Source organism: Mesoplodon bidens, assembly GCF_964165515.1.
Source record: "Mesoplodon bidens genome assembly, chromosome: 9".
NCBI classification, from domain to species: Eukaryota; Metazoa; Chordata; class Mammalia; order Artiodactyla; family Ziphiidae; genus Mesoplodon; species Mesoplodon bidens.
Genome location: NC_138166.1, coordinates 40,185,845 through 40,213,357, shown reverse-complemented (window position 1 = coordinate 40,213,357; position 27,513 = coordinate 40,185,845). Strand labels below are relative to the sequence as shown.

The 27,513-nt window shown below is 35.2% G+C and overlaps 1 protein-coding gene across 1 annotated transcript; it reads right to left on the bottom strand.

Moving 5' to 3' along the window:
* Positions 1-7,316: 7,316 nt before the first annotated feature.
* LOC308622628 (pre-mRNA-splicing regulator WTAP-like) lies at positions 7,317-8,019 on the bottom strand. Its single transcript, XM_081244179.1, has one exon. The coding sequence runs from the start codon at positions 7,805-7,807 to the stop codon at positions 7,352-7,354; it is 456 nt and encodes a 151-aa protein (XP_081100305.1). The 5' UTR covers positions 7,808-8,019; the 3' UTR covers positions 7,317-7,351.
* Between the last annotated feature and the right edge of the window lie 19,494 nt (positions 8,020-27,513).

Here is a 27,513-nt window from a genome sequence, read left to right as displayed (position 1 = left end):
CCACCTTCACCGAATTCCCCCCAGCCCCCCATCACCCCCACTGCCTCTGGTGGCCACAAATTTGATCTCTGTTTCTGAGTTTGGTTTGTTTAGATTTCACATGTAAATGAGATCGTGCCGTATTTGTGTTTCTCTGCCTAACTTAGCATAGCATAATGCCCTTAAGGTCCATCCTTGTCCTCGCAAATGGCAGGATTTCCTTATTTTTTTATGGCTAACTAGTATTTGTGTATGTCTGTGTGTGTGAGATTTTCTTTCTTTATGCATCCAGCGATGGACATTTAGGTTGTTTCCATGTCTTGGCTACTGTAAATAATGCCAGAATGAAAAGGAAAGTGTAGATACCTCTTTGGTGTATTGATTTTGTTTCCTTCAGATATATACTCACAAGTGGAACTTCTGGATCATATGGTAGTTCCATTTTTAATTTTTTGAGAAACCTCCATACATCGTATTTCCATGGAGGCTGTACCAATATACATACCCACTAACGGTGCACAAGGGTTCCCTTTTCTCCACAACCTCACCAGCATTTGTTATTTCTTATCTTTTTAGTGATAGCAATTCTAAAGGTTATGAGGCGATATCTCATTGCACTTTTGATTTGCTTTTCCCTGATGATTAGTGATATTGAACATCTTTACATGTATCTGTTGCCCATTTGAATGTTTTCTTTGGAAAAATATCTATTCAGTTCCTCTAAACATTTTTAATTGGATTGTGTGGTTTTCTGATATTGAATTACATGAGTTTGTTTTATATTTTGGATATCAACCCCTTATCTGATATGTGGTTTGCAAATAATTTCTCCTATTTCACTGCTTGTCTTTTCATTTTGTTGACTTTATTCCTGTAAAGAAGCTTTTTAGTTTGACCCAATGCACATTTTTATTTTTTATTTTGTTGCTTTTGCTTTTGGTGTCATATCCAAGAATCATTTCTAAGACCCATGTCAAGGAACATTTTCTTCTAGGAGTTTTAAGTCTTTAATCCATTTCAAGTTAGTTTTTGTGAGTGGTGTAAGACAGGGCTGTCCAGTTTTCCCAACACCATTTATTGAAAATACTGTCCTTTCCACATTATATGTTCTTTGTTTTTTGGCATAAATTAATTGTCCATATATGTGTGGGTTTATTTCTGGGCTCTCCATTCTGTTCCATTCATCTGTGTGTCTGTTTTTCTGCCAGTAACTTGTTTTGATTACTATAGCTTTGTGGTATAAGTTGAAATCGGGTAGTCTTCTTTTATTTCAGGATTGCTTTGCCTATCCTTCCCTTTCAGGATTTTATTTCTGGATTCCTTTTATTTCTGGATTCCTTTTATTTCTGGATTCCTGGTTTTATTTCAGGATTCCTTTGTGGTTCCATAAAAATTTTAGAATTATTTGTTCTATTTCTGTGGAAAATGTCATTGGCATTTTGAGAGGGATTGCGTTACATCTGTGGATTATTTTAGGTAATATGTACTTTTAAACAATGTTAGTTTTTATAATCAATAAGCATGAAACATCTTTCTGTTTCTTTGTGTCTTCTTCAATTTCTTTCAACAATGTCTTATAATTTTTAGTATACAGGCTATTCACCTCCTTCATTAAATGTATTCCTAGGTAGTTTATTCACTTTGTTGCAATTGAAAATGAGATGGTTTTCTTAATTTCTCTTTCTGCTTTTGTTGTTAGTGTATAGAAATGCAAAAGATTTTTGTATATCAATTTTTTACCCTGAAACTTTACTGTATTCACTTATTACTTCTAAGAGTTTTGAGTAAAGTCTTTAGGCTTTTCTATGTATAATATCATATCATACACAAATTGTGACAGTTTTATTTCTTCCTTTCCAATTTGGATGCCTTTTATGCTTTTCTCGCCTAATTGTTCTGGCTAGGACTTCCAATACTATGTTGAATAAGAGTGGTGAGAGTGGGCATCCTTGTCTTACTCCTGATCTTAGAGGGATAGCTTTCTTTTTTTCACTGTTGAGTATAATGTTAGCTGTGGGTTTGTCATATATGGCCATTATTATATTCCTTCTATATACATTTTATTGAAAGTTTTTATCATAAATGTGTATTGAATCTTGTCAAATGCTTTTTCTGCATCTTTTGAGATTATATGATTTTTATCTTTTATCTTATTAAGCTGGTGTATTACGTTGATTTTCAGATGATGAACCATACTTGCATCCCTGGATTAATCCCACTTGATCATGATTTATGGTGCTTATAATGTATTATATTTGCTCTGCTAAAATTTTCTTGTAGATTTTTGTATCTATTTTCATCAGAGATATTAGCCTGTAATTTCTTTTTTGTGTGTTTTCATTGTCTGGTTTTGGTATCATGGTAATGTTGGCCTTGTAAAATGAGTTAGGAATGATTCCTTCCTCTTCAGTTTTTAGAAGGGTCTGAGAAGGGTAGGTACTAAATCTTCTTTGAATGTTTGGTAGAATTCACCTGTGAAGTTTTCTGGTCCTGAACTTCAGTTTTTGGAATATTTTTGATTACTATGTTTAATTTTCCTTACTAGTGATCAGTCTGATCGGATTTTCTATTTCTTCACAATTCAGTCTTGAAAGGTTGTATTATTCTAAGAATTTCCCATTTCTTCTAGATTGTCCAGTTTATTGGTATATAGCTGTTCATAGCATCCTCTTATAATTCCTTATAAGAAATTACATTGTAATTTCTCTTATTTCCTTTCTGATTTTACCTGAGCCTTCTCTCTTTTTTTCTTAGTGAGTCTAACTAAAGGTTTGTCAATTTTATTTTTTCAAAGAATGAGCTCTTAGTTTCATTGATCTTTTACTTTTTTTTTTTGTCTCTATTTCATTTATTTCAACTCTGATTGCTTTTTCTTTTTTTCCCTCTACTGACTTTGGGCTTCGTTTGTTCTTCTTTTTCTAGTTCCTTGAGACGTGAGATTAGATTGTTTATCTGAGATTTTTCTTGTTTTTTGAGGTGGGCCTGTACTGCTATAAACTTCCCTCTTAGTACTGCTTTGCTGCATCCCATAGATTTTGGTATGTCGTATTTCGTTTTTGTTTTTCTTCAGGTATTTTGGATTTCTCGTTTGATTTCTTTGTTGACCCAGTAGTTATTCAGTGACATATGTTTTAGTCTTCAGATATTTCTGATTTTTCCAGCTTTCTTCTTATAGCTGATTTCTATTTTCATACTATTATGATCAGAAAAGATGCTTGATATGATTTCAATTTCCTTAAATTTATTGAGACTTATTTTGTACCCCAACATATGGTCTATCCTTAAAAATGTTCCATGCGCATTTGAGAAGAATGCGCATTCTGTGTTCAGATGGAATGTTCTATTTAATTCTATTAAGTCCATTTGGTCTAATGTTTCATTTAAGGCCAGTGTTTCCTTGTTGACTTTCTGTCTGGATGACCTATTCATTGATGTAAGTGGGGGTTAAAGTCCCCTACTATTACTGTATTGCTGTCAGTTTCTCCCTTTAGATCTATTAATAATTGTTTTAAATGTTTTGGTACTCCTAAGTTAGGTGCATATATATTAATAAATGTTATGTCTTCCTGATAGATTTTCCCCTTTATCATTACATATTGTCTATCTTTGCTCCTTACCTTTATTGGCCTGAAGTCTCTTTTGTCTGATATGACTATAGCTACACCCAATTTCTTTTGGCTTCTATTTGCTTGGAGTATCATCTTCCATCTCTTCACTTTTAGCCTATGTTTCTCTTTGGAGCTGAGTCTCCTGGAGGCAGCATATAATTAGGTCTTATCTTTTAATCCATCCAGCCACTCTGTCCTTTGATTGGTGAATCCACTCCATTTATATTTAGGATGATTATGGATAAATGAAGACTTAGTACTGCCATTGTGGTTGCTCTATATCTCTTTTGTTTCTTTTCCTTGTGTTTCTGTCTGCCATTTTCGTTTATTGGTTTTCTCTGATGTTTTTCTTAATGTACTCTGTTATGTTTTTAGTCTCTGCTCTAGATTTATGTTTTGTGTATAAAACGTCTCAGATAAAATTATCCTTTTTCTGCAGATAGCATCTTATCTTCGTTTGCTTATATGGGTTCTATCTTATTCTTCTTCCCCTTTTATGTTTTTGTTGTCTCAAATTATCCCTATTTATGTTGTGAGTTTGTTACCAAATTAAAATATCAATAGCTATAGTTATTTTTACTGCTTTTTTTCCTCTTTAACCTTTTTGCTGTAACTAAGTGTTTAACAACCTATTCTGATATAGACTTGCAATTTTCTGATTCTTTTTGTCTATTTATCATCTTAAAGTTTTGTGTGTTTTTGCCTTTTCATTTCAGGTAGAAGAGCTTCTTTTAGTATTTCTTGTAAGGGAGATCTAGTGTTGATGAATTCCCTCAGCTTTTGTTTGTCTGGGAAAGCTTTTATTTCTCCTTCATATCTGCAAGATAACATTGCTGAACAGCGTGTTCTTGGCTGACATTTTTTATCTTTCAATATTTTGGGTATGTCATTTTACTCTCTCCTAACCTATAGAGTTTCTCCTGAGAAACCTGCCGATAGCCTAATGGGAGTTCCATTGCAGGTTACTGTCTTTTTTTCCTCGGCCTGCCTTTAAAGCAAATTTTTTTTAATAAAATTATTTATTTTTATTTATTTATTTTTGGTTGTGTTGGGTGTTCGTTGCCTAGCATGGGCTTTCTCTAGCTGCAGTGAGCAGGGGCTACTCTTTGCTGGGGTGCTTGGGCTTCTCATTGCAGTGGCTTCTCTTGTTGCGGAGCACAGGCTCTAAGCGAGCAGGCTTCAACAGTTGTGGCGCATGGGCTTAGTTGCTCCACGGCATGTGGGATCTTCCCAGACAAGGGCTCGAACCCATGTCCCCTGCATTGGCAGGCGAATTCTTATCCACTGCCCCACTAGGGAAGTCCCATTTGTATAACTTTTTAAAATTAGATTCTGCATATGAGTGATATCATATGATATTTTTCTTTCTCCATCTGACTTACTTGACTTACTATGATAATCTCCAGGTCCGTCCATGTTGTTAGAGATGGCATTATTTCATTCTTTTTAATGGCTGAGTAATATTCCGTTGTATATATGTACCGCATCTTCTTTATTCATTCATCTGTCGATGGACAATTAGGTTGCTTCCATGTCTTGGCCATTGTAAACAGCACTTCAGTGAACACTGGGGGTGCATGTATCCTTTTGAATCATGTTTTTCTCCAGATATATGCCCAGGAGTGGGATTGCTGGATCATATGGTAGCTCTATTTTTTATTTTTTTAAGGAACCTCCATAGTGTTCTCCATAGTGGCTGCACCAACTTACATTCCCACTGACAGTGTAACAGGGTTCCCTTTTCTCCACACCCTCTCCAGCATTTATTGTTTGAAGATTTTTTGATGTTAGCCATTCTGAACAGTATGAAGTGATACCTCGTTGTCGTTTTGATTTGCATTTCTCTAATAATTAGTGATATTAAGCATGTTTTCATGTCCTTTTTGGCCATCTGTATGTCTTCTTTGGAGAAATGTCTGTTTAGTTCTATCCATTTTTTGATTGGGTTGTTTGAGCATGAGCTTTAGTAGTTGTGGCTCACGGGCTTAGTTGCTCCACAGCATGTGGGATCTTCCCGGACCAGGGCTCAAACCCATGTCCCCACATTGGCAGGAGAATTCTTAACCACTGCACCACCAGGGAAGCCCCTAAAATTTTTTTGACACTTATAGTGTATCTTGGAGAAGGTATTTTATGTTGAGATAATTAGCTGTTCTCTTAGCTTTGTTGAATTGTATATCAAGTTCCTTCCCCTGGGAAGTTCTCAGCTATCATTTCTTTAAATAAACTCTCTGCTCCTTTTTCCTTCTCTTATCCTTCTGGGATACCCATTGTCCCTATATTGCCTTTCCTAATGGAGTTGAAGAGTTCTTATACATTCATTTAAAAAAAATTTTTAGTTCTCTCTCTTTTATCTGAATCATTTCTAGATTTATATCTTAGAGCTCACTAATTCTCTCTTCCATTTGGTCTGCTCTATTTCCAACATTTTCCAGTGTATTCTTCATCTCATTTATTGAGTTCTTCAGCTCCAGAATTTGTTTGTATTTTTTTTAGAGTTTTAATCTCTTTGGTAAAGTATTCTTTCTGCTCATTAATTTTATTCCTGAGCACATTGAACTGCCTTTCTGAGTTTTCTTATAGCTCACTGAATTTCTTCATGACAGCTATTTTGAATTCTCTATCAGTTAGATCATAATCTTCCATGGCTTATGTTTGGTTCCTGGAGAATTGCCATTTTCTTTTTCCGACACCGTGTTATCATTGTTTTTCTTTTTTTTTTTTTCAAGGCACATTTAATTTAATATCAAGAGTGCAATGCGAAAGTCCCAAATACAATGAAGGAACACATTCCCCCATTAACACCAACGACAATGCTCTTTCAACATGTGCCTGTTGAATGGAATGGGGATTTAATAAATTTCACTACTGAAAAAAATAACGCAGTGGGTCTCATCACAGCTAATATCCTTATACAATCTAGTTGTGAAATGAATGTTTATAATGCTTCAAACAGTTTAGACCTGAAGTTTGATACCACACCTTCATTATTTGTACAGTCCTCAATAAGATTATCTACAGTATTAGCAACCATTCAAAGAACAAACCATTGAGTAAAACCACATTGATTTAAGGCTCAATCAAGTAATATGGAGCCCCAAACTAAATGGTTAAATATATGAACTACTTGTACTGACATCTATTATTTGATTCTCTCATGACTATTAAGTTGGTTCTTAGCAAATAAACCCTTTAAAGGCAAAATTCACCTCATTTGAGTTTGACCCAGAAGTTCAACAACAATCACGAAGTCCACAGTCTTATTGGCAAAACTGATATACAGGGTCTCTAAGTCACTATGCTCAAGGTTAAGAGCGATGCATATTCCATCTTTACATTTACTGGAATTTTGCATGTTCAATTCATGATTTTAAATCTCTAGGTTTTCATTCCTCCAAACTGTCTGAAGACACAGTGTGCCACAGAATTAAGACGTCTGTTTCTCCCTCTATTTTCTTCAAACAGAAACATTTCTCAAGTGTCTACACGTCTAGAAGGGGAATTTTTCGGAGGTGGCCACTTCTTCGGAATAGTCCGACACCATCAGGCCTCTGAAGCAAGGGGAGGAGGAAGAGAAAAAAGCTGAAACACAGGGTTCCTCTGGTAAGTTTTACATTAACCATTACAAGCTGGATAGTATAAGAATGTGGCTTTTTGGCTCAAAAAGTCTGAGTCTTGGTGTGGAAGTGAGTACTTGGCTGTCCCACCACAGCTTTCTCATAGTGGGACTGTCAGGGAAGTCTTGACTGGGGAGTATGATTTGTTTACGTATCAGGCGTAAACTTCCAGGCACTCAGTTCATTTTGGGCTTGTTCCAGTTTGTCTTTAGTCTGTTCCAGTTCACCTTTCATTTTTAGGAACAACAAGTTGATCGCTGGGTCTACCATTGTTGATCTCAGTTGGGCAACGCTAGGCTGCTGGACTTGCTTGAGGTACTGGATTTGAGTAGTACACTCTTGTATCTCTTGCTCTTTGGTTGCTAGTCGCATTACAAGAATGTTTTCCCTGCGTGCAGACTCTTGCTGTTGTTGCTTTAGTTTTTCTTCAGATTCCCTTAAGCCAGTTACATCATTAGAGTTAAGATCTGTGTACTTGCCCTCCAAAGCTTGCACATATACTTCATATTGTTTCCACCTGAGAATTAATTCATCTCGTGCCATAATTTTGAAGTCTGTTTCACTCAGTCGAACCTTTTTAGGAAGAGGTTCCTCATTGGTCATCTTGAATCCTCCTGACGGAGGCCGCGCCGGCGCCGCCCAGTCACATAGGCTGATCCCGCGCTACCCGCTCGCTGCCCAGGCCACCCAACCCCGCTGCCGCCGGCCCCTGCACTCCTGCTCTATCATTGTTTTTCATGGCTCTTGGTGTGTCCTTCCTCTACTGGCTCATTTGAAATAGTGAGCATCTTTCTTATTTAGGTAAAGCTTTTTTTTTTTTTTTCTTACTTTCTTCTGACAATATAACAAGTTAGTAATTAGAGGCCTTTCTTCTGTTTTGCAGTAGGTGATACTAGCTCTCATTGTCCCTGCTTGAACCTCCAGGGTCACTGGTGATTTGCTGTTGCCAGTGTTGCTGGCATCATTGTCAGGAGCACCAAGATGGCAGCACCTTCCAATGTTGCCTGAATCACAGGCACAACCACAACGATAGGGGGTGCAGGGTGGAGCTAAGTTCACAGGCATTTCTGTTGCATCCAGGGTTATTAGATTTGCAGGTGTCACCACAGGCCAGGGTGGCCAGAGTTGTGGGCCCTGCTGCTACTGCTGCCTGGTTTCCTGAGGCTGCAGACACCACTGTGGTTAAGAGACCAGAGTTGTGTGCACTTCCTCCCCTGCTGCTACTAGGTTATCTAGGTTATCTGGGGGTACAGGCTCAGGTACCACAGACAGGAGGCCAGAATCATGGGCACCACCTCTGCTGTCCCCCAGTTTGGCCTCCTTTATGTATTCCAATACACCCACCTTCTGATGTACAGGTGTGGATTTCTGCAGCATCCTGGTGTGTTTGACAGAGGAACTTTTCTTGAGTTATGGCTGTTTTACTAGTAGTTGATTGAAAGGGGGAGCCTTGATGCTGATGTCAGTCTCTTTGCATACTGATTTTTTTTTTTTTTTGCACAACTTTACAGAATTTGTTGATTAGACCTGACAGCTTTTTGGTGGAGTCTTTGGGATGTTCTATACATAAAAGTATAACAGCTGTAAATAGAGAAAATTTTACTTCTTCTTTCCAATACTGATCCCTTTTATTTTACTTTCTCACCTGATTGCGCTGGCTAGGATTTTCAGTAGTACGTTGAACAGGAGTGGCAAGATTGGACGCCCTTGTCCAGCTGCTTTTCTTTGAGGGAAATCTTTCAATATTTTACAGTTTAGTATGATGTCAGCTGTGGGCTTGTCATAGATGGTCTTTGTTTATGTTGAGGCACATTCCTATACACCCAATTTGTTCAGAGGTTTTATCATGATGTTAAATTTTGTCAAATGCTTTTTCTGCATCTGTTGAGATGATCATATGATTTTTGTCGTTCATTCTATTACTGTGATGTTTATTGATTTGCATAGGTTGAACCATTCTTGTATCCCAGGGATGCTTTTAATGTACACAATATTATATATAAAAAACCCTAAAGACTCCACTCCAAAACTCTTAGAAATAATAAATGAATACAGTAAAATTTCAGGGTACAAAATCAATGTACAAAAATCTCTTTCATTTCTATACACTGACAACAAACTAGCAGAAAGAGAAATTAAGGAAACCATCCCATTTTCAATTGCAACAAGATGAATAAAATATCTAGGAATAAATTTAATGTTATCATTTCAGTGTACTGGAGAATTCAGTTTGCTTCTATTTTCTTGAGAGTTTTTGTATCTATATGCATCAGGGATATTGGCCTGTGATTTTCCTGTAGTATCCTTATCAGGCTTTGGTATCAGGGTAATGTTGGCCTCATAAAATAAGTTTGGGAGTGATCCCTCCTCTTCAGTTTTTGAAAGAGTTTGAGAAGTGTTTGTGTTAATTCTCTAAACACTTAGCAGAATTCACCAGTGAAAACTTCCAATCCCGAGCTCTTTTTCATTGGGAGGATTCTGATGACTGATTCAATCTCCTTACTCATTACTGCTCTGCATAGATTTTCTATTTCTCTTTGATTCATCCTTGGTATGTTATATGTTGCTAGGAATTTGTTTCTTCTAGATTTTCCAGTTTGTTGGCATATAGTTGTTTATAGTAGTCTCTTTTGATCCTTTGTATTTCTGTGGTATCTGTTGTAATGTCATCTCTTTCATTTACAATTTTACTGATTTTAGTCTTCTTTTTTTGGTTAGTCTGTCTAAAGGTCTGCCAATTTTGTTTATCTTTTCAGAAAACCAAGTCTTAGTTTTGTGAATCTTTTCTATTGTTTTCCTATTCTCTAATTTATTTCTGCTCTAATCTTTATTTTGTTCTATCTTCTGTTAACTTTGGGCTTAGTTTCTTTTTCTTTTTCTAGTTCCTTTAGGTGTAAAGTTAGTTTATTTAAGATCTTTCTTTTTTTTTAATTGAAGTATATTTGATTTACAATGTATTAGTTTCAGGTATACAGCATACTGATTCAATATTTTATAGATTATACTCAATTTATAGTTATTGTAAAATATGGGCTCCATTCCCTGTGCTGTACATTGCATCCTTGTATCTTATTTTATACCTAGTAGTTTGTACCTCTTAATCCCCTTCCCCTATCTTGCCATTCTCCCCACCCTTCTTCCCACTGGTAACCACTAGTTTGTTCTCTGTATCTATGATTCTGTTTCTTTTTTGTTAGTTTATCACTTATTTTTTTTATGTCTATTAGGTTAATTTGTTCTATATTGTTCAAATTTGATGTTCCCTTATTGTCTGGATGATATATCCATGGTTAAGAGTGAATTAAGTCTTCAATTATTATTGCATTGGTATATATTTTCTCTTTTGGTTTTATTTGTATTTGCTTTACCTATTTAGTTGCTCCAGTGTTGGGTGCATTTACAGTTGTTATATCTTCTTTATGGATTGAGCCCTCTATCATTATATAGTGACTTTTTTGTCTTTTTTGAGCAATTTTAGTTTAAAGACTATTTTGTATGATATAAATGTAGCTACTACTGCTTCCTTTTCTTTTCTTAGAATAATCTTTTTCCATCATTTCATTCTCAGTCCATCTGTGTCTTTAAAGCTAAAGTGATTATCTTGTAGGCAGCATATCATTGGATCATGTTTTTTTTTAATCCATTCAGCCATTCTGTGTCTTTTGATTGGAGAATTTAATCAATGTACATTTAAAGTAATTACTGATAATTAAGAATTTACTATTGTCATTTTAATTGTTTCTGATTATTTTATAGGTTCATTGTTCCTTGCTTCTCATCTTGCTGCCTTCCTCTGTGATTTTATGACCTTTTGTATTTGCAGGCTTTGACTTCTTTATTATAATTTTTAAATTACTACAGGTTTTTCCTTTGTTACCAAAGGCTTACATAAAATATGTTATATTTATAGCACCCTATTTTACTTCAATAGCATTAAGTTCTATAGCATTTTTAAACTTTACACTTTTATTTGTCTCCCTTCATATTTTAGGATATTGATATCACAAATTACATATTTTTTATACTGTGTATCCAACAATGAATTTTTGTAGTTATGGTTATTTTTAATTCATTTGTTCTTTATCTTTTAACCTAGAATTGTAGGTAAGTTATACAGCACCAGTACAATATTAGAGAATCTAACTTTGACATATTTACCATTACCAGTGAGTTTTACACCAAACTTCAGATGCTTTTATGGTATTAATTACCATCTCTTTGTTTCCACTTGAAGAAATCTCTTAAGCATTTCTTGTAAGGCAGGTCTGGTGATGACAAACTCTCTCAGCTTTTGTTTGTTTGAGAAAGTCTTTATCCTTCATTTCTGAAAGGCAGTTTTGTCAGGTATAGTATTCTTGGTTGACAGTGTTTTTTCTTTCAATATTTTGAATATATCATCATATTGTCTCCTGACCTGAAAAGTTTTTTTGAGAAATCAACAAATATTAAATGGCCTATTAAAAAAAAAAAAGCAGAGTCAAAGCAGCAACAAAAGAAGAGAGCTCCTTGGCAGCCAAAATGATGTACTGAGTAATGTTCTAGGACAGCTCCATGAAGTTGTAAGAACAACACTACCCTCTACAGACAGAAAAGCATGCATCAGTGGAGAGTCTCAACTTTGTATAGTCTTTAGGGTGTTGATGTTACACTTGGTTTGTCAACATCAGATGATGGATTGGTATAGCCTTGAGATTGGATCATGTCAACTAGGGACCACAGATCATCAAACCAGTGGGAAATGGGGAGATGGGACACAAATTTTTTTTTCTTATAATAACATGGTAGCACTTATCCCATATACTGGAAAGAAAGAAATTGAGCACATTTGGTCACTGGAGGCAGCAGAAAGGGGAAATTTTGGCCTCTCTTCTCTCTCCACCCCCACAAGGAAAATACAGTTCTCTGTATTTACTTTCATCATCATAAGCTAGAAAACTCAGATTCCTTTTTGATTCTGCTTCTTTGATTAATCCCCATATTCAAACAGTTACTAGATACTAAGCTTTCTACAAAATGTCCTATCTTTATTACTCTTGTCTTTGTTCAGGTCTTTATAATCTCTAACCTATATGAATATATTCCTTCATGCAATTTTTTGATCACCTATCTCATTTGGACCCATGGTAGTCATGAGAGAAGCACTATGATGAAAAAAGATAGAGGTGGTCTGTTCCCCATGATGATTGTGCACTGTGGTTAATAGTGTCAAATGTTTAGGCAGTGATGAGTACAGTGGTGAGAAAGAACAGAGACTTACAGCAATCGCTAGAAGAGTCATCTATTCTAAATTTAGGATATCAGGCTTCTTAGAAGAATTGGTTCTACACTAAAATCAGAAGGATACAGCACGAGTAAATTAGTCAGATAGAATGAAAATACCTGGATGTAAAAAATTGTGAAAAAGAGCAGCAAACTGAAAATTATTTTTTAGTATATGTCAGAATAACACGCTTAAAAATGAAATACAAAAAAATTAAATGCTATTTTTTTCTTCTAGGCTTGTGTGTGTGCACACAATACATATCACATATGTGTGCGTGTATATCTCCACACATATACATGATCAAATATATGTGTATATATGACTATATATAATTATAGTTATCTACTTCTTTAGAAACATATATATTTAGATGACTACTTACTGAATTTTACATAGCTGAAACATTCCTTTATATCTAGGAAGAATTTTGGAGGAAAATGAGGGCAAATTATCCACTTGCAGGGACAATTCAGAAGCATATGGAAAGTCAACAAGGTAACTATGGCATAGTTCTTCCTGTGTTTGCTGACGAGTAACAGGGCAGCACCATATGCTTCCATGTACATTACCCCCGGAGGGCAGTGCCATATGTTCACACGTATGTCACCCTCGTTTGGCCTTCTGTATAAGGCAGTGTCCCAAGGTGTATGCTGAAAGGGGAAAGAGAAAGCAGCCACAATGTGAGTATGAGGATGTGGTGTGTTTCCTCTGCTGACAGATTTTGTTAGACCGTCATTCAGTTGGCAAGCACCCAGAACAGCTGCTTTACCCTGGAGCAAAGGTCTTTGTGATATTACAAAATCTCCCCAATGAGTGAGACAGTGGAGTGAAAGTGATGCACCCTTTGGGAGTGGACTTTTCCTCCCTAGTGTGACATGCGGAAAAGGCAATAACTATCATCTAAGACTTAACACTCACAGAATTTTGATCTCACTCTCTCTACTTTGCTAGTAAGTTTTTATAAAATGGATGAACATCTATTTGCACATAAGTGAAATCCTTCATATTTAAAAGGGGCAGACTAAGAGAATGAGGAATTTAAAGAACTCTGTTGTTGACAGTTTGTTTTATTACAATTTAGTAATTAAATATCTGTGTTGTTAACCTATCAAAATTGATGTCTGACTTTTTAGGAATATATATCAAGTCTGCATTATGTTATAGTTTGGGCCAGATTTATGTTCTGTCTTACCAGAAAGTGGCAAAAATGAGGCAAAGCATTTCACAAACTCCTAAGTGACTCATAATGATTCATAGGCTCTGTTGAGCCTGCTGAAAAGTTACATGGTTTTATTTATCTTGTATACAGGCATCAGGAATAGATGGAGAGCTTATTGTAAAGCCAATCTCAAAATGCCTTGGCCTCTTAGCTATATTTCCTTTATAGAATTTATAGATATATTAATTTATCTATATTTAATGCTATATTTGGCTTTCTAAAATTAAGTCATTCAAATATATTTAAATAATTAATGAAATACTATTGAAGTTTATATTTACCAGTCGATATACATGGAGAAGATGTTAAAAGGTTCATAAATCCAGTTCGTACTATTACAATTAATGAAATACAATTAGTATCATTTTTTTAATGCTTTCTTCTACATTCCTGCTTCCATCAAAACAATATAAGGTTAAACCAGTAATAAAGTTAATAGCTCTGTTCCGTAATCGAATTCAAGTTTTGTGTCACAAGAGAAAAGTTTGAATTTCAAAGTAGAAGATTTTCCTCTTTGTTATTTTTAGGGGAACATAATTTGAGATCTACATTTGGAAGAATCTTTCATTGTTGGAAAACTCTGAAGTAGCTATCTGGGTTTTACCAGAAAAAAAAAAAAGAGGTATTATTATCCCTTATTTTAAATATGTAAGTTAAAACTCAGGAAGGTTTTATAACTATTCTGTATAGCTAGTAAGCAGGCAGTACCAAGCTATAAACCCAGGTCCATTTCACTACAAGAGATTTATTTTCCCGCCACACTCTGTTTTGTGTTATGTAAATGGATCAATGCTTCTTCATTTGTTTTCTCACATAGACAGAGGGACAGTTGTGAGGTGCATCTAAGAAGACTCCTTAGAAGGTCCTGAGATATTAAGCCCAGTCATCTATCCACCTTAATAATAAATTCTTGTGTTTCTTCCTCCTTCCTGTTTCACTCCCACCATTCTTCACTACTATTATTTGTGATTACTTCTCACAGTACCTTCAAGGAAGCTGTAGTCTCTGGCTCTCCTGCCTTAGATACCTTCTCTTTCCTTTTTTACTCCTTATTTTCTTTCTGGAGGCTCTGAAATTATTTCCTTCCAAATCAACTACTTGCACATGAATTTTTTTCTCAGAGTCTTTCTGGAGAAAGCTTAAATAAAGTAAGTACTTTAAAAAAAATCCCTTTCTTTCATTTTTCTCCTTCTCTTCCAATCCCATTTCTTATTGGAAACCTTTCTCTTCTTAATAGGCACTCAGGGTCCTCATGGTCTCTCTATATTTGCTTTCTATTAAAACGTGCCCTCATAAAAGGATATATTAATCTGGTTTACTCTGGAGAGTAAATTATCAGTACTAATAAGACTTAGGGTCTTATGCCTCTTTGCAGCACTTGAACTTTAGCACAGGGACAAGGTTGTACCCAATGTTTTAAAACTCTGATCACAGAATTTGTTATCTTTAATATTGGGGATAGAAGCTTTTAAAAGGTTGGTGATGAGGGATTTCCCTGGCGGTCCAGTGGCTAAGACTCCATGCTTCCACTGTAGGGGGCGTCGATCCCTGGTTGGGGAACTGGGATCCCGCATGCCCTGCAGCGTGACCAAAAAACAAAAACACAAACAAAAAAAGTTGGTGATGTGAGTAGGAGCTTGTCTAAAATCATAGCTAGTAAATAGTCATCTATCTTCCTTCTTACAAAATTCTATGATGTAGCTGAAAATAATATATATTCATATGGCTTTCATCAACATACATATTCCTAGTTTCATTTTTTTTACATTCAAAAATGATTTATGAACTCAAAACATTATAAAATATATTTTTTCTTAAGCCCCAAAGCCATCTTTTCTCAGCCTATATGGTAATTTTGTTCTGAATGGTTATAGTTTTCACTAGGTAAAGTTAGTTTTTTCATGATACCTGACCAACTGTCTATCATAGCATTCTTTTTGAAAAGAATAATAAAAGTACCACAAAAAGAAAAGCAACTCACTCAGGTGGACAAGAAAACAGACTCCCTGGCATACTCAATATGATTAAATAGCAATAAAAAAGATCATTGCAATACACACGAAGAAGCTCAGATGGCCAATCTGATGCCACAATTTGCATGGTGTGTCACAACTCAAACTCTGAGTGGTAAACATGGCATCAGTTTAGCTATTGGCAAGAGTATGAGAACATGGGAGAAGCTGTTAGATCACACAGCCTGTGATGTTTCCCCACTACAGTCTGACTCGCTCAGATATCACTGTGCCAGAGTAAACAGGAAATCACTCCAGACAAATATCATCAGAGCATCCTGTTCCTAAAATGCCTAGCAGAGTTTAGTACATAGAAACAATACTTTGATAGGCTCCATCCATTGTAAGTCAAAAGGCTTTGACAGTCCCTCACTAATCTCTTATCCGGTCTCTCAATAAACCAAATGGAAATCAATTTTCTAAGTTAGAATTTGGTCTCAGAGTTCAAGGAAATATGACAGATGCTTAGAAAACAAGTTCAAAAGAGGAAAAGAGGATTTAAAATACCTTGAAGATCAACAGGTTCAATGCTTAATCTGCTGTAGCAAATGTAAGTTTTTATCAAATTAAACCCACATATGGCAAATTTCAGAACATCTCCTGTATCCTTGCTCTGACTCTGACAAAGAAAGGAGACTTAAGAGGGCCAACGATATTTTCTCAGTAATTGTTACAGCTTTTATTCTTAAAATCAAGTGTAGAAATTGATGTGAGAGAGTTGAATTCATCAACTTTAATTTGAGAATTCCTTAGTTTAAAAGAAAACTCCACCCAAAAAAGTTAAAAACTTATGTCAACACAAAAACCTGCCTTCCAGGTGAATGCATAAATAAACTGAGATGCATCCAGACAATGGAATGCTATTCAGTGCTAAAAACAAATGAGCTATCAAGCCATGAAAAGATATGCAGGCAACTTAAATACATAGTACTAAGTGAAAGAAGCCAATCTAAAAAGGTTAAACTGTGATTCCAACAACATGATATGGAAATGACAAAACTATGGAGACTTAAAAAGATCAGTGGTTGCCAGAGTGGAGGGAATAGATGCATAGAATGAGCACAGAGGATTTTTAGGGCAGTGAAAATTCTTTGTACAGTGTTATAATGATAGATATATGTCATTATACATTGTCCACACCCATAGCATATGTAACACCAAGAGTGAACACTAAAGTAAACTGTTGACTTTGGTTGATGATGATGGGTCAATGAAGGCTCAACCTACTGAAAATGTACCATTCTGCTGATTGATTTGGTAATGGAGATGCTATGCATATGAGCGGGCAGGAAATATATTGGAAATCTTTTTCCCCCCTCTCAGTTTTGTTGTAAACCTCAATCTGCTCTCATAAAATCTTTTTAAAATATTGAAAACTACTTGAATATTCAAAATACGCGAGGTGGATCAAAAAAGATCTTGCTGCAATTTATGTCAGATTGTTCTGCCTATGTTTTCCTCTAAGAGTTTTATAGTGTCTGGCCTTACATTTAGGTCTTTAATCCACTTTGAGTTTATTTTTGTGTATGGTGTTAGGGAGTGTTCTAATTTCATACGTGTACATGTAGGTGTCCAGTTTTCCCAGCACCATTATTGAAGAGACTGTCTTTTCTCCATGGTGTATGCTTGCCTCCTTTGTTGTAGATTAATTGACCATAGATGTGTGGGTTTATTTTGGGGCTTTCTATCCTTTTCCATTGATCTATATTTCTCTTTTTGTGGCAGTACCATACTGTTTTGATTACTGTAGCTTTGTAGTATAGTCTGAAGTCAGGGAGCCTGATTCCTGCAGCTCAGTTTTTCTTTCTCAAGATTGCTTTTGCTATTCGGGGTCTTTTGTGTTTCCCTACAAATTGTAAAATTTTTTGTTCTAATTCTGTGAAAATGCCCTTGGTAATTTGATAGGGATTGCATTGAATCTGTAGATTGCTTTGGGTAGTATAGTCATTTTCACAGTGTTGATTCTTCCAATCCAAGAACATGGTATATCTCTCCATATGTTTGTGTCATCTTTGATTTCTTTCATCAGTATCAGTTTGATAATTACACTATTATCCACATAATGCAATGTAAATTTTGGCATCATCATTAAAATGATAATGAAGATGTACATTTGCTGGCCTAAAAGTATGTTCTCTTAATAGTATAAAGGAAAAACTTATACAAAAACCATGCAGTACACAGTCCCATTTTTGTTTAAAATACGTGTGTGTGTGTCTAGGGAAAAAAAATATGGTATCTCTATATAGCACGGTTATAGGTTTTTTCAAAATTTTCAATAATATATACTTTTTGTGTTATCTGGATTTTTTATAATGCCATATTATATTAGAAAAGGTTATGTTTTTCTAGAATGACTGTAATTGGAAAAATAAACCTACTTTGATTTTTAATTTAATTCTTAAAATTAGTCATTCATGAGAGGGAAAAGAAAAATGCCAGTTTTTGAACATTTGGAATAAATACTTTTTATTTATAAATCTTCTCTCTTTTTTTCTGCTTCTTGAGATAAAAATCAACTAATCAATACACAGTCACTGGGCTGCTATGAGTGGCTGTCTTGAGTGCCTGGATTCATTTACAACCATTTCCGAGGTCTGTAAAGAGCCTGATCTTTTGGTGATCTCAACTAATGTCCTAGAGAAGGATGCTGATAAGTACAGTTTGGGTTATATATCCTCCTCTGGAGCCATCAGTTGTAGCCAGGGGGAATTGTACCATGAAAGAAACAAGACTGCTAAGAATTGAACCCTTTACAGAGAGGCAGGATGTCTTCAGAGTAAATGGTAGCAATTCACTTGTTGCCCAGGACAGTTATTAACTGCTTTTTTCTTGGCCCTGTATTTGTTAAAATGGGGGATAAAGAATAGAACATAGTCTCTGTTTTACAGAAGCTTGTAATCCTGTTAGGGAGAGAATAACTTTAATATTATTAGAATTTTCACCTAAATAATCAGATTTTTATAAAGAGCTCTAAAAACAAACTGTTATGCAATAATTACCTGGTATTTTATCATGTGTAACAGCTTCATTAGAATATTGAAATAGCAGATCTTACCATTTCCCTTATCAATAGTATTCAAGAAAATGTAGAAGGTTTTCCAAGTATAACTTTCTGCTTTTAGTGGGATCTGCATAAAGAAGTAATTAGCTGTCTAATGAAATGAAATGGTTCTGATATTTGAAACTATAAAACTGCAAATATGTAAAGAGGGATTTAGTTTATTGCCTTCATATAAAATATGCTAAAGACTGAAGTAGTATGGCCACTTATTAATCAATTTCTTAGTGAAATAAAAATTTAACAACAGTATACATCCTTTAATGTTTTCTTTGGTTTTGAGTTGGTAATCATTAGCCTTGACTACACATGTAATAAAAACTCCTGTATAATGTTACTTTGCAAATAATTTCAACTCTACTACAGCTTGTGATATCTGTCCTGTCAAAGGAAGGTGTCTGAAAGTGACTTCTAAAATTTCTGTCCTAAAGCTCAGTCATCATCTTATAGGATGGAAGTGTCTGACGTAGTTTAGGACTAGGCTAATCTGGGTTTTCCATACAGAACTGATTTTCTTTTACCACAATGAACTGTACATCAGTATCAATACACAAAGAAAGGCATCACCCTTGTCTCATAGTAGACTGGGAATATCTTGCCAGTTGGGTCTTTTTTTCCCTGTTAACCCCTGTGTCTGGCACACTAGCTGCTCAGTATAGGTTAAAGAAATGATTGTTGAATTTTTGATAAAGTGGTGAGCATACACTCAATGAATGTCGATAATTTCTATTGGTGATTTTGTGAAATACCACCTTTAGTTACGCATTGATTCCATATTTACTTATCTCCTTCCTTAGGATAAAAACATGAAGGAGGTGATAGCACGTACTAGACAAAAAAATAAAAGCGATCATATTTACTTACTGCCTTTGCTTAGTAAAATTATAGCTCTGCAGATTAGAAATTAATGCTGGGGAAAAAATTAAAGAGAAACTAAGAAGGCATTGATTACTGGTGTTCAAAGATGTTTAGATGCAGGCAAAGAACATGGCTGGTGAATTGGATTCACAACATGTAGTTTACTTTATAATAATCTCCAGAAGTTTTAATGTTTACCTACAAAATAAATAATACTAGATTAATTTGTGTTGATATATTCACAATTGGGGAGGTACTTTAGGAATGAGTAGGCTGTTTCATTGGTCACCTGTGGTATCATAATAATACTTTGTATATTCTACGATTTTCTTCCATGAAGTTGAGACTCTTTTTTTAAAAAACAAAATTTCCCAGGCGTAGTAGATAAGAACCATAAACCTATGTTCAGCTTGCTAATACTGAATTGTTCAATTTCAAATTGAATCACATTCAACTTAGTTCCAGCTTTTTTCCCCAATATCAGTGGACTGATATTGGATCAACTAATGGATTGATTACCTGTGCCAACTAAATATGAAAATTTGATTGTGATCTTAATTGTAATAAACCAATGGTTTTTTGAAGCATAGCAGGTACATATTCTACTGCCATTTAAAGGATACTATGTTGTCACTTTCCTGAAGCATCAGGAAATGAACTATTTCATTGAGTCATACAAATCTGTCTGTTCCCCCAAAGAGGTAGCAATCATTTAAGATTAGTAGAGTTGAGAAAATAGGCAAATGAATTTTTAAGGACCTGAGATCCTAATAATGACCTAGTGATAATCTAATGACATTCTAGTTATGAAATATGTTGAGGATGGTAAGTAGACTTTCCAGGTGCAATTTCCAGCTGGAAACAGGAAGAGCAAAGGAAACAGTCTTTTCTTGCAACTGCATCTGTTGCTGAATCCTCTGTTTCCCTTTTATAAATGACCCCAAATCCCTTCCTCAGAATTCTTTGTTCATATTTTAATCCAGGCCATGATAATCTTTTAGTTTAAATGTTTAAATAGACTATCAGCAAAGTGAATCTTTGCTGTCAACCAGTCAAAGCAATTTTTGTGTCACTATCAAAAGCCTGAAATAATGTATGATGAGAGTATACATCACACTTAGATACCCTCCTCTTTTTAAGGCAAAGTTCAGGTCCATGGAATTTAGTGAAAGTAGTGATACCAACTGCCATCATTTTAACCTGCACTTATACTGCCCCAGGTAGTACTGGTGATAAAATCCAATATGATTAACATAGCCTGGGGGTAAGAACCAGACTCTGGCATGAGGCCCTCTGGATTAGAAGCTTGGCTCCTTCACTTATTAGCTATGCAAAGTTGGACACATTTTCTAGGCTCTCAATTACTCAGTTTCTTTATAGGGATTAGATTATATACTTTATAAAGTTTCATTAGATTTAATAAACTAATCTACCTAAAGCACTTAAAACAGTACCAGTTATAGAAGTTAAGTGTTACATAACTAAATGTTCAATAAAATAATTAGGATGTTATTTCTTCCCTAAAGTGTTAATATTTCTTAATATGATTTCTATAAAAGAGCTGTAAGGTTCATTGATTATATAACTCTTAAATCAGTTTTTAGTCTTACAACTTGAAGTTTACATAATGAGCACTTCATCTGTGTTTCTAGATATTTCTGAATTTTCAAAAAATTGGTTTTGAAATTATAATTATGGCTCTGATGAACCCCAACAATAGTGTAATTTCTTGGATTTTTACTAAATTCAGTCATCACCTGAATTTGAATATCAGTATTCCTCACAATTTATTTGGGTAATTCTTTACTTACTATTTCAGTTATCTATTGCTAATTATATCTGAGTAACAAACCTCAAAACAACCATTTCATATGTCCCATGTTTAGATCTTGGCACTTCTTCTGCTAGTCTCTTCTGGAATCATTCATAAAGCTGTAGGCATTTGACAGCTCAACTATGGTGGGTATATCCCATACGACCTCACTCACATGTCTGGGACTGCAAATGGGATTTCTAAAACGGCTGGAAGCTGCCAGCTTTTCTTTTCCTCTCTCTTTCTCTCTGTCTCTCTCTGTTTTACTTCCACCCTCCAGTTCTTCTTTTCCATGTGGCCTCTCATGTTCAAAGAACTTGACATCCAAGGTAGTCTCAGTCACTTCTGCAACACTCTCTCCATTAAAACAAGTCACAAGTCCAGCCCTAACTCAAGAGCAGGGGAAATAGGCTCTAGCTTTTGATAAGAATGGTAAAGTCATTTTTCAAAGGGGGCATGGTAGGAATTATTCAGCTATTTTAAAAAATCTACCAATCTGCCTTTTGGGCACAGCAACTTGCTTCTTTCCCACTTGCAAAATACACTTTTTCCTTCCAACACACTGTCTCCAATCACTTTGTATTCGGTTATGACACCAGGCTGGACATTCTTGTCTCATGTTCTGAATTGGGTCTGAATGTGGATGAGAATCCTCAGGTACAGTTGCTCACTGTGGTCGCTCTTGATCTAGAGACCTGTGGGGTTAAAAGACAAGTGAGCTGACTCTCACTCACCCAACATACAATGAGAGACAAAGAGTACAGTCTCAGTAACACTCCATTCCAAAGAGGAAGGAGTAAGGAACACACAGCAACCAGAGGTACATAGCAATTCCGACATCCAGACAGGCACATGCTTTCAGGTTTCTATATTTAAAGGCCACATTTTCTTTCTTGTGACCCAGGAAGCCTTTTCCAGCCACTAGGACACTCCACTTATAGGTCCTTGTGCCTGCAGATCTCTTTGTCAAGATCTTCATGTGAGTGGCTACTATCCTTCCAATCTTGGGACAAAAGTCAGCTCTGCTTAGAGGTTGATGTTGACAAACCTACTGGTTGTCAAGATACAGTTGTATCTCTCCCTCTCATATTTCCTTCACAGAATTTACAACATTCTGTAATTATCTTCAATATTGATGTATTTGCTCAAATACCATATAAATTACAGTTTACACTTAACTATATATTAAATACTAAATTCCATCCATAATAAAAACTCCTAAGAGCACAAACTCTGTTTCTTTCCTATTTACTAAAGTATTCCCAGAGTTTAACACAGAGCCTAGTACTTCAGAGATGATGAATAAATATCTAGTAAATGAGCAAATGAGATCTTACAACCACCCTACAAGACAGATGTTTCACTGTTTTAATGATGAGGAAACTGAGTGAGGCCTGCACAAGTTAAATAACTTGCCAAAGGTCACACACATCTGGTCGAGAGCAGAAGCCAGCTTCACGCCAGGAACAGGTTATTCCTACAATTTCCCAGTCTTTATAAATGTATAAGAAGTGCATGTCCTTCTGAAGGTTGACATTGTTTCAGAATCTTCCCTTCTTGCATCACTTCACCATTTCAGGTAACATCAGGTCCTACTATATCAGACAGCTCAAGAAGAATGCCAGTGACTTGCACCTTGTTCTCCCTTTCTGTCTATAACCTTTTTACAGACACTGTGTATTATTTAGTAAGTGAGAAAATGGGAACTGGTAGATGAACCCACCCTATGGTGAAGGAAGAGACAGTGAGCACATGTTGTCTGCCTAATTTCCAATGGATTGGAGTCAGCCTGTGTCCCCCTCTTGGAAAGAGTGTATGTTTCTTTATTCTTTCTCCTTATCCTTAGATAATGCTCACTCATCTCACATCTCAATTTTGATTTCTAACCCTACAATGTGTGAGAAATTTCAAATGTGAAAACCAAATTTTTATATTAGTCTTTCCTTAGAGATGCATCACTGTTTAAAAAAGAAGCCAGTAGCGAAACACCATTAGTACAACTGCAAAGAGATTTTAGAAACTTTAGAAACTAAAATCCCATCTTTCAAGGATGAGCTGAAGTTTCAAAGGCAGTAATCATCTCACACACAGACACACACACATTCCTGTGGATGCAAAAGGGGAGTGCAGATCTATTCAAATCTGTTGTCATCATTAGTAAGTATAATGATCCCAGTACTATTTTTGGTAATTCTTATTGTTTACTGAGCTTTGCAACAAATCTGTCAGATACTTACCTGCATTCCAGTTTTAGAGGTGAGGACCCTGTGTCTCAAGGGCTAATAAATGTTAGTGATTCAAGTATTTTCTAAAGTTTTATCACACCATCCTAGGAAGTCTTGCTTTCATCCTATGATATGAAAACTAATGAGATAATACAATTTAAGGCAATAAAGGAAGATCAGAGTGCTGGTGTGCACCAGCTCTAGTTAATGAAGAATATCAAAGCTTTGTTCTTTGCAATATGTTTGGTTTTTTTCTTCTTCTTTTTCTGAAGAAGGGAGTGACAAAGTCCACTCTCCTAAAGGCATTTTTAGGGTAATTACTCATTAGATAATAAAATTATTTAATTAATGCTTACTGTAAATACCACTACCTAATTTTTATTAGATCCACTAAACACTAAACATATAAATTAACAAAAATAACAATATATTTTTCCCATTCAATCCAAGTAGGCATTTCCGCCATTAACATAAACTGTGTAATACCAGTTAGGATACCTTTAGCAGCAATTCACAGAATCATCAACACAAATTGCCTTTTTAAATGAAGGGAAATTCCCTATCACATAGCAGAATGTCCAGAGGTTAGTCTGGTGATGAAGCCATAGGTATTGTATAAGCAGCTACTTTAAATTTTTATTAAAAACAACCAACAAATTATTTTGCTTTGACCTCCACTGAAATGTTATAATTTAGTTTGAATAACTTCTGTGTGCCGTGACCATATATTTAGGAAGGACATATATTCTTAGTGGCATCACTGAGTATTTGTGTCATATTGGGCAATATGCATAAGCTTTCTGCCTATTAATTTCCTCATCTGCAAATACTAACAGTACATACCTTATATATGTGTATGCATATGTATATACAGTTAGCTCAATAGATAGAAAGCATACATAAATATTACCTAGAACTTCGGAGAATTAGGCAAAATTTAGTCTTTCTCTACTGTATCTAAATTGAATTTGTGAAACAATAGTTTCTTCAATGATTTAAGAATTTCCTTATTCCATGAAATTATAAATTTACTTTTCACTAAGATATGTTCAAAATTTTGTGTGTGTGTGTGTTTGTATGCATGCGTGTATGGCAGCAACAACCAACATTTCTTTCCAAAATGAATGAATATATTTCATACAGGAGAAGCCAGAGTTTAGGTTGTCTCCCTTGCAGAAGATCCTGAATATATGTTTGTTACTCCATCCTGTTCCCCCCTCTTCACTTTCTATTAGTCAAAAAACATAAAGAATTTTGAGAAGTAGGCGTGGAAAAAACAGAGGAAGTTTAGGTGTTAAGTTTAATATACATACTTAGGATATATGTAGTCATCAATTATATATTAGATGTTAGTATCATTCTATACATTGTTTTATATGTAATATATAATAATTATTTGGAAAATGAAGCAAATGAGGTTGGAAAAGTATCTATTCAGGACCCAAACTTTACAAAAAAACTTAAAAATATATAGCTGATTACTTAGTTTTTCAAGGTTAATAATTCTATTTTATGAGACATAGTTGCTTTTTATACTGTTATTACTGCTTTATTGGTACAAGAATATTGAAAAAAGAACATTCAGTGCCTTGTTTCCAAGAAATAATACAAAATATAAGACCTGAAAAATACAAAATACAATAGTAAAACAAGCAAAGAATCTCATACACCACCCCCTCCTTCACCAGACCCCATTACAGTTCAATTTCACTGCCTGTTTAAAGTTTTCTTTGCATTTTCTTTTGCTCTAAGTTTCTTCTGCTACTGTGGTCAAAGTCACTAGTTATATTTAAGATTATCTTGCTCAGGCAGGGATTCTAATTATAACTTTGAGTATGTTAAATAAATACCAACTATATATTAAGGGCCAAATTCTGGCCTTGAATTTAAACAAAGAATTTATACTTTCTTCAATTAAACCTGAACATTTAACACATTTATTACAAAAAATCGTTAATGTTGAGGTTCGTACACACACATAATGATAAAGCTGTCTAGAGAAATGAACTGAAATATTTTGTTAAGTATGATTTAAACTGGGCATTGGGTGTGACCAAAAAATAGACCATGAGCATCTTTCTATTTTACATTGAGCCTCTCAATACTAAAATTCCAAGGCTAATGGGATTGACTTATAGAGACCTAAATATCATAAGTGTCAAAACTTTTGGTTTTGGAATATTTTTCCCTTTTTTTCATGTCTTGGGATTCCTCTAGAAAGGGTGAAAGATTAATCTCATAGACAGAAAGGATAGGAAGCTTTTACCAAGAGAAGTTGGCCTTGTCACTGGGAATACTAGCAAACCATATGGGGCTTAGGAGGGAACATCAGTAACAACAAATATCTTGAAACTCTAGCAAATAAAGTTTAAATATCTACCCATTGGTAATAATCTTCTAGTAGGATATTTATACAAGATGACACAGTTTTGGGGTTTTTTTTACATCTTTATTGGAGTATAATTGCTTTACAATGATGTGTTAGTTTCTGCTTTATAACAAAGTGAATCAGTTATACATATACATATATCCCCATATCTCTTCCCTCTTGTGTCTCCCTCCTTCCCATCCTCCCTATCCCACCCCTCTAGGTGGTCACAAAGCACCAAGCTGATCTCCCTGTGCTATGCGGCTGCTTCCCACTAGCTATCTGTTTTACATTTGGTAGTGTATATATGTCCATGCCACTCTCTCTTTGTCCCAGTTTACCCCTCCCCCTCCCCATATCCTCAAGTCCATTCTCTACATCTGTGTCTTTCTTCCCGTCTTGCTCCTAGGCTCTTCATGACTTTTTTTTTTTTTTTTTTTAGATTCCATATATATGTGTTAGCATACAGTATTTTTCTCTTTCTGACTTACTTCACTCTGTATGACAGTCTCTAGGTCCATCCAGCTCACTACAAATAACTCAATTTCGTTTCTTTTTATGGCTGAGTAATATTCCATTGTATATATGTGCCACATCTTCTTTATCTATTCATCTGTCGATGGACACTTAGGTTGCTTCCATGTCCTGGCTATTGTAAATAGAGCTGCAATGAACATTTTGGTACATGACTCTTTTTGAATTATGGTTTTCTCAGGGTATATGCCCGGTTGTGGGGTTGCTGGGTCATATGGTAGTTCTATTTTTAGTTTTTTAAGGAACCTCCATACTGTTCTTCATAGCGACTGTGTCAATTTACATTCCTACCCACAGTGCAACAGGGTTCCCTTTCCACAGTTTTAGTTTTCATACACAAAAGTTTCAAATAGAATGAGAGATTCTCTTTTCTCTTCACAAAGCCTAGACTTTAAGAGGAGAATGAGGCCCAAGAGAAGTGAAAACTTGTGTTCACACACAAAAAAACTATACACTAATGCTCATCGCCACACTATTCATAATAGTCAAAAGTTAGGGGAAAAATGTTTATGAAACGATAAATGGATAAACAAAATGTGGCATATCCATAAAAAATACTATTCAGCCCTAAAAAGAAATGAAGTACTGATACATGCTACAGCATGGATGAACCTTGAAAACATTATGCTATGTGAAAAAAGCCAGTCACAAAAGACTACATATCATATTATTCCATTTATATGAAAGTTCGAATTGGGAAGTATAGAAAAACATAAAGTAGATTAGCAGATGCTTAGGACTGGTGGATGAGGTAGAAGATAATGTGGGATAACTAACGGGTGTAGGGTTTTTTTCAAGGTAATGAAAATACTCTGAAATTGGCCATGGTGACAATTGCATGTATTTGTGTATATACAAAAAATCATTGAATTGTATACTTTAAAGAGGTGATTTGCACATTATGTGAAATATATCCCAACAAAGCTTTTACAAAATAAAGAGAAATAAAAAGAGAG

What these genes read in the sequence shown, in the direction of transcription:
- LOC308622628 (XM_081244179.1), bottom strand. Translation starts at nt 7,807, where the DNA reads ATGACCAATGAGGAACCTCTTCCTAAAAAGGTTCGACTGAGTGAAACA.